Source organism: Stomoxys calcitrans, chromosome 1, assembly GCF_963082655.1.
Source record: "Stomoxys calcitrans chromosome 1, idStoCalc2.1, whole genome shotgun sequence".
NCBI classification, from domain to species: domain Eukaryota; kingdom Metazoa; phylum Arthropoda; class Insecta; order Diptera; family Muscidae; genus Stomoxys; species Stomoxys calcitrans.
In genome coordinates this window covers 144,086,303-144,095,006 of record NC_081552.1, presented here as the reverse complement: position 1 = coordinate 144,095,006, position 8,704 = coordinate 144,086,303, and the positions used below count along the sequence as shown (strand labels likewise).

The following is an 8,704-nucleotide window of genomic DNA, read 5'->3' as shown; positions in this document are numbered from 1 at the left end:
GGTTTGAGCTGGTTCACCATGCTTCGACCATGATCGCTTTCGACTAACGTTGTTGTAAACAATCCATTTTTCATTTCCAGTTATGATTCGTTTTAAAAACGGATCGAATTCATTGCGTTCAAGGTGCATGTCACACGCGTTGATTCGGTTTGTTAAATGAATTTCTTTCAATACATGTGGTACCCATATTAAAATTGACGCCAAACAAACAAATGTAAACAAAATTTCGCGCACTTTTTTCTAAAGCAAGTTAAAAGTAACAGCTGAGAACTGACAGATGAAAGAATGCAATTACAGAGTCACAAGCCGTTGAAAAAATTTGTCAAAGCCGACTATATTACTACTATATTACCAAAAATTACTTTTTGGGTAATCCAATATATACTTTTTCTCAAATAAATAAAGAAACATGGACCACTGAAACCAATAAAACAAACTAAAATGATGCTGGCAATAGTTTCAAGTGTTGCCACTATAATAGTTAATACTGGATGTTTTTCCCAAAAGTAATTTGCGGTATCGAACATATATTTTTGGAAAACCAGCTGCTTTATTCAAATTAATAGCACAAGGCGGATTTAAAAAAGTGGTCTCACGCGAACAGCTGTTAACAACCGTCCAGGTTTGACGGTATTAAGATTTTTGTTTGCATTGCCTTTGTTGTTATTTTCTTTCTCGCATATTCTCTGCTCATTTACGAACACGTTTACACACACGCACACAAATTTCTTTGTGTGTGTTAGCAAAACGTCGAACAGCTTGATGACAACATGGCGGATTGCACCATATGATTTGTGGTTGTTGTACAAATGAGACCACCTTTATTTGTTTCACCATGTTAATAGCAAAACAGGCCACCGAAGCGCAGTGGTTAGCATGTCCGCCAATGACGCTGAAAGCCTGGGTTCGAATCCTGGCGAGACCATCAAAAATAATTTTCAGCTGTGGTTTTCCCCTCCTAATGCTGGCAACATTTGTGAGGTATTATGTCATGTAAAACTTCTCTCCAAAGAGGTGTCGCACTGCTGCACGCCGTTCGGACTCGTTTATAAAAAGGAAGCCCCTTATCATTGAACTTAAAAACTTGAATCGGACTGCACTCATTGATGTGAGAAGTTTGACCCTTAGTGGAATGTGCATGGGCAAAATCTGCATTTGCAATAGCAAAAGAGAGTAAAACTCCGTTTACACTGGTCATTAAATCTGGATTAAGGAGCAGTGTAAACGCGGTTTAAGGTCCGTTCTTACTGGCAAATTTTTGCTGCAAAAGTACGCGACCCATAAAAATGAAGCCATCGACGCTTTTGCTACAAATTTAGGGAACGGTCTTTGAGTAATCGGTAGCATGTTAGCCGACGATTCAAAGACTTGTGCCTTATTTTTTGCGAGAGTGAAGGAAGAACTATTTTATTAAACAGTTGATCAATAAAAATAAGATGTCTAAAATATTGCCGCGACAGTGTGGCCGTGGAGTCATATCTAATGGAGGAGGTATTAACTCTGAGAAGGATTTACGTGAACAAGTGCATCATGAAATTGAGACCAAGTCAAAAATATGTTCCAACCCAACATATGAATGTTCTATTCCACGTATCGATGGTTATGATTTTTGTATTAGACATATATTGAGAGATCCAAAAGGCAATTTTCGACAGTGTACTTACACATACAGCAACAACAAAAAGTGCACAAATGCTTTGCCAAAGCATGACCTTAAAAATGATCCAAATATGACTACACTCTGTTTTGAACATAATCGCCAAGTGCAGTTGCAAAAGACGCATGCCTCTGTCGGTAAATTGAAGCAAGTAGATTCAAATGATGTGCTACTTAATAGTTTGGCACACCATATTAATGTCGAGGACACACCACTCAAAAATGACACTAACTGCGAGCAGGATGAAGAAATTGATGTGGTATCGCCATATGTAATGCCTTTTGGTAAGTTCAGTAACAAGTTAATACATTTGCAAAAATCTGTATTAGGGTAATTAACATTATTGTTGGTGATGTTGTGGTTCTTGTTGTTGTAGCAGTGTGTTGTGTTCTATCTTTCGTCTGCTTGATTCTGTTGAGTGTCCAGATCCAGGAACTCTACGATTAGGTTGGGTGCGTCCAGAGGGATCTGGGTCTGAGACGGGTGGGTTGTTGTTGTAGCAGTGTGTTGTACACTGAGGCGGCAGTCCTTGCGTATGAAGAACTCCATCGGGTCAATCCGGTACGTACAACCGGCTGCCATGGGATTGCGAGTGGGTCTGGCTGGGCAGTTAAAAAGGTGTGTCGTATGGTCCCTGGTCACAATCGGGACTTACATCCTGCACGTTGGCATCAATCCTTGACCTGTAGGAGTTGAGGCGGCTGCATCTGCCGGATCGTAATTGATCTAGAACTTCTCTGGTTTGCCGGGGGAGGTCAATTTCTTCGGGTGCAATGGGAGGCGGTCATTCTCCAAGAACTACATTCACCCGGTAACTTTTTACCGCATCTGCTACCGTGTCTGCATGAATGTTGTCTAGACCCGCTTGATCTAAAGGTTCTCTCTTGTAGCGCTGAACCTCACGCTCTAGATCCTGTAGACCTACCTTAAGGCTTCTGGGCGGTGGATATCTATCCACTAGATGATGATTTGGATAGTCTCTGCGATAACAGCCCAAAAGGTATTGCTTAGAAAGCATCTAAGTTTGTCTTCGCACTGGTAGGATCTTTGCTGAAGGTGGTCCACATGAGAACTGAGTAGACAACACGTCGCAGTTCGGAGGGCGGCATTCTGACAGATCTGAATATTATGCCACTGCATGCCGCAAAGTTGACCACACTGGCGCTGCATAACTTACCACAGATCGGCCAATTGCTTTGTACGTGGTCAACAAAGTTTCTTTGTCTGCAGCCCAAGTGCTGCTGGCAAGTGACTTGAGGACCTTGTTTCTACTTTTGACTTTATCGCAAATTGCTGTGGCATTTGAGGATAATTTGCAAGAGCTGTCAAATGTGACATCTAGTATTTTGGGACACTTGGTGGTCGAAATTTTCACTCTGTCAACCATCACTTTCAGCTCTATACGCACCTCATGCGTGTTTGCCCTGTTTCACTCTACGGTGTTTCGATTTCGTATCCCTTAATTCCACAAATGACTGGCGACCACACAGATAATTCGCGACACCGCGTTCCAGGCCTGGCTGGAGGGACGTAATGGCGATGTCCTCAAAGAGTTTGTCATGGCTGACCGTATCTAATGCCTTCGATAGGTTCAGTGCCACGAGGACCGTCCTATCACATATTCTGGGCTGATTGAAGCCTCGGCAAATGTGTGCGGTGATGGCATGCAGAGCAGTTGTTTTGCAAGGAATATTTCTGAGCACCACACAGGGTGGAACATTAAGGTCCAATATGTGTGGTGTTCATTGCTGTCATCAGAAACTTGGCTGCGAGCATCTGGCGAGTCCACAAGTTGCGGATAGTGGAATGCTCCATACGAAGTAGCTGCAATGACAGTCGCGGATAATCAGCGGTATCGAGCGGAGAGTCTCAGTGAAAGGCCGGGCGGCACCGACTCTTGCACAAGTAATGAATGCCTATGATGATCGATATGGTAAGGCGAGTTATTGGCGCCTTTAATTAACCAATGGCCACCCTGTTCCCGCGGCGATCGGTCCTTTGGATCGGAACGAGCATGTTCACTTACAGGAGCTTGACAAGTATCGCCACCTCCACATGAAAATGTGTCTATGCCAACGACAACAACAAGGATTCCATCGGGTCAATACAGTGCGTACAACCGGCTGCCAAGGGATTGGATGTTGTGGTGTCAACTATTAGCTTTTGGCGTCTATGTTTAGGCTATCTCATCAGACGGCTGAACTGTGTTTTACGGGGCAGTTCGTAAAAATTCAAATTTTTTGCATACTGCACTAAAATGACCCCAGAAACACGAATATGAAGTCCGTTTTTGGGGCTCGGGTCCGTGGGCCAAAACCCCCCCCGGCGAGTTGTGTTCTTACCTAGGTAATATGTGTATCAAATTAAATGTATCAACACTGCAGTGGCAGCCCTTGCCGATGGAGGACTCCATCGGGTAAATTCGGTACGTACAACCGGCTGCCATGGGATTGAATAAGTAGATTACAAATATTCAAGAAATTAAACACTAAAAGGACTCTAAATTAAAATATTCTATACTTAAAAAAAATTAAAAGTTTTTCGCAGTTTCGCAGACTGACGTGTTGGCAATCGACTCAAAAAGTGTGGCATGGCTAACTGTATCACAGCCTTCGATAGGTCAATAGCTATAATGCCAATATGTGCGGGATGGTGTGCAAAACAGTCATACTAGACAATTTGCAACATCCTTGCCAATACTCAGTGTATGGGAATTCTTCACCCCTTTTGATTTCCATATTCAGTTCTCTTATTCTAGGGGCAGGGCGATGAATTCTGTGTCGCTCTTATGAAAGTTTTGCTACGCCGGAAAATTGAGCCTAGCTTGAAGTATTCGACCGACTGGTATAAAGTGAGTGGCAGTTCGTTGTTGAAGTCTTGATATTTCTATTCAGCAACATATTGTTGTAGCAGTGTGTTGTTCACTGAGGCGGCAGCCCTTGCCAATGGAGAAGTCCATCGAGTCAATCCGGTACGTACAACCGGCTACCATGGGATTGGGTGGTGTTGTAGCAGTGTGTTGTTCACTGAGGATTCAGCAACATATTCATCTGACGCAGCGCTAATCATTTTCAATGTAATCGTTTTCAATGCCATTTTGAGTTGAGTAACACGAGGGCTGCTATTTAAGTTTCTGGCCTAGGCAAATGGTCGGCGGTTTCTTCGGCAAAACTGGTCTCATAGGTCGACTGTTCGTTCCGCTTGTGCAACCTAGGACGATCAATTCAACGTAGTTGTGGTACACCACAATTTGATTGGAAAAGTGCTTAGATAATTGCTGCAAAAATTGCGCATGCAAAAATGTATAAATCATTCTGGAGGATACTATGAAAGACAATTAAACCGTTTTTGATGATAAAAATTTGCATTTTTATGGTTAGGCCAGAAAATTATATAGCAGCCCAAGTAAATGAAGTTATTTATTAAAATAACTGAGTGCCTATGATGCTCGATAGAACAAGGCGAGATATTAGCGCCTTTTAGTAATCAATTTATGTTCCCGCGGCGATCGAACGTAGTGACCTGAACTAGCTTGCTCGCCTATAAGAGCTTGATGAGAATCGCCACATCCACATGCAAATGTGGCTACAACAAGTGACCATAATAAGTGACCATAATAATATGTGGCTTCATAGAGAAAGATGTTTGAAGTAGAGCACGAATTAGGAGTAAAATGACTGAGGGGCCGTCCCACCCAAAGACATTCCCAAATTGGGCTTAATTACCGACCATGGCAATATAGGGCTCAAATAGATATACAGCGGTCAAAAAAAGTATTCATCATTAGCAAAATTGATAATAAATTCACTTATTTTGGGTAATTGAAGAAAATTTAAAGTAAACAAATAATGCAGTTTTATGAAATAGTTTATTTTCCGCAATATGTTTTAAAATAAATTCAAAAAATAAATTTAATTAGCGCAAAAAATGCAATTTTATATAATAACACCAAAAACAGAACAAAAAAAGTATTCATCATTGATGTGCTATCATCAAAGTCAAATTCAAATATTATTTGGGAATCCCCCTTTTCTGTTTTATTTAGTAAAGGAGGCTTTGCCCTTGACAGCAAATATTTAATTTCATTGAAAATATAGTTTTTGTCAAAATGGGTCGTAAGCAAAACGAGATTTCTGATGAGGTAAAAGTTTTGATAATAAAACACCACAGGAATGGTTTAACTCAAAAAACTATCAGTGAAATATTAAATAGACCACGATCTACTATACAATCCATCATCAGAAAGTGGACAGAAACGAAAACTGTTGACAATAAACCAAGATCTGGTCGACCAAAAGCACTTTCAGTTGGAGATGTGCGTTGGCTAGTGCGGCAAGTTCAGAAAACTCCGAAGACAAATGCGACCATTCTTCGTAAAAACACTATGGAATATTTAGGGAAGGAAGTTACTACACAAACAATTCGAAATACACTCAAAAGGCATAGTTACAGAGGAAGAACTGCACGTAAGAAGCCCTTTATAAATAAAATAAACCGAGTGAAAAGGCTAAACTTCGCAAAAATATATGTAAAACAGCCCGAATCATTTTGGAAAACAGTCATTTTTGCAGACGAGAGCAAGTTTAATCTTTTTGGGTGCGATGGAAAGGTCATAGTGTACAGAAAACCAAATACAGAGCTTGAAGAACGAAACACAGTTGCTACTGTAAAACATGGTGGAGGTGGTTTAATGGTTTGGGGGTGTATGGCGGCTTCAGGAGCGGGAAATCTTGAAATTATTAATGGAGTAATGGATCATAAGTATTACATTGACATTTTAAAGAGGAATTTAAAAGATAGTGCTGTAAAACTTGGGCTTGGTAATAACTTTCAATATTATCAAGATAATGACCCCAAACATTCTGCTTTAAATACCAAGATGTGGATGCTGTATAACTGCCCCAAAGTCATTAAAACTCCTCCTCAAAGTCCCGACTTGAACCCAATTGAACATCTTTGGGAACATCTCGAACGTCAATTGAGAACGCGCAATTTTTCGAGCAAGAGTCAAATGCAAAAGGTGATAATGGAGGAATGGACTAATATAGACCAAAATATAACCGCTAAATTAGTCCAATCGATGTCAAACCGTTTAAAAGAAGTTATAAGACGCGGTGGTCGAATAACAAAGTATTAATTTTTTTAAATTATGTTATTTATTTTTTTGTTTTTTTGCAATGATGAATACTTTTTTTGTTTAATTTTTTGTGTTCAGCTGTAAAATGGCCCTTTTTGTTCCAATAAGTACTATTTTTTTCTTTAAAAACAATGAAATTGTGTACATATATATCACACAAGCACTACTGCATCATTAGTTTAATATGTTTTTATTCCAATTGTCTTTTGTAGACTTATTAAAAAAAAAAAACATTGAATGATGAATACTTTTTTTGACCGCTGTAACTTATAAATTGTTTGCTTTTATTTATTGTAGATTTTATTTTTTACCGCCTTCGTATCGTATAGATAAATTTTCTCAGGTTGCTTGCCTTGTAATACCGCTATTTGGCCGTAAGGCTTTTTGTATTATATTGAATTAAACAAATAAAATAAATAAATAAAGTTAACAGGAGACGCAGCGGAGCAATTCAGTTTTTCATTGTACGTCTAGTAGTTGGATGAGCACTCATATAGCAGGAGATTTGTAGGCAATTAATTGGTCGACTAAATTTCGTGATTGGAATTAGCATTTTTTTTTATGTACTGTGTGGTATTAATTGTTTAAAATTTCTTATTCTTATTGTTGTATATAATTGCAGTTACCCACGATCAAGTGCACATGATCAGTGATGTCGTTTGTACAATGCGCAAGCGCAAGCGCATATTAGATTACGCATCCGATAGTTCCACCGACGAGGAAGTGATTTGTATGAGCAATACCTCCCATGGTTATGAATGTAATGAATCGGACAATGAAAGTGTAGATTCTCAAGATGATGACCTTTTGAAACATGCCGGCATTTATACACGCCAAGAGGCAATACGTATATCGGAAGCAAAATTGACTAAACTACAAGGTTTGTACATAGATCAAATAAATCGTTTGCATCACATGTTGCGTGAAAAACGACGTCGATATTTACATGCTATTCGCCGCGAACGAGAACACTTGTGCAGCATCCATGAACAGCTTAAAGAGAGTCACCGAGAAAGAGCATTGTATGACCAGCTTAAAGCCTTGAATTCATATCACAGACGCCATGGTATGGAGGCCGTTCTATATAAGAAATTTAAAGAAAAAAGAGGACGTGCTGCTGCCGAAGGTGTTGGCACAAAATCATCATTTCCTAAATGCATATTCACGGAGGGCGGTGTCAAATGCGGTGATCGTGCACTGCCATGCTGCAAATACTGCCGCAAGCATATATTGGAAGATAAAAAACAAATCCTTTTTAAGGCTTGCGAAAAGGAAAAATCTGGTGTCGTTTGTCAAGAACCTATACCGTGCATATTGGATGATTCCACTTGTGTTCTTCACTTGACTATACCCCAGCAAAAACACTATGTACAAAAGGTAATTATAGAGTTGATTTAGCTATCTCATAAACTTTAAAATTAATTACTTTTGTTATTTCGTTTAAGAAATATGAGTCCGAAACTGAGGAGGAAGAAATTGGCATTAAAACCGAGCCTTTGGACAAATCGGCTATAGATTTAAAAATGTCATTACAATTAAATGCTTTGAAAGAAATGAAAAATGATCAGCGTATCGAAAATTCGAGTGCATCTACAAGATAAAATAAATTATGTATGTGTACATTTTTTTCCATTGTGAAATAAAAACACACGAAAAGGAATAAACCGAATAAGCGTTACAACATTTTAGAAAACATTCGCAAGGGTATTACGTAGTAGGTATAGAAGGACCGAAGTGACAATGTAAACGAGTGAATTGCAGTCACTAACTCATAGCATTGAAAAAGCTCAATTTGCCAATAACCTAAAGTCTGTCAAAGAAAATCGCAATATCGGCATTTGACGGTAGCAAAGTTGTAGGGATACTAAAAATATGACGTTAAAGTGTGGTGAATAATTTTTGAGTAGCCG

The 8,704-nt window shown here is 39.4% G+C and overlaps 1 protein-coding gene across 1 annotated transcript; it reads left to right on the top strand.

Annotated features, from left to right (window-relative positions):
- Positions 1–1,357: 1,357 nt before the first annotated feature.
- On the top strand, positions 1,358–8,458 carry LOC106089754 (KAT8 regulatory NSL complex subunit 2). Its single transcript, XM_013255724.2, has 3 exons — positions 1,358–1,941; positions 7,417–8,171; positions 8,240–8,458. Exons 1-3 carry the CDS (start codon positions 1,437–1,439, stop codon positions 8,393–8,395), a joined length of 1,416 nt encoding a protein of 471 aa, XP_013111178.1. The 5' UTR covers positions 1,358–1,436; the 3' UTR covers positions 8,396–8,458.
- The last annotated feature ends 246 nt before the right edge of the window (positions 8,459–8,704 follow it).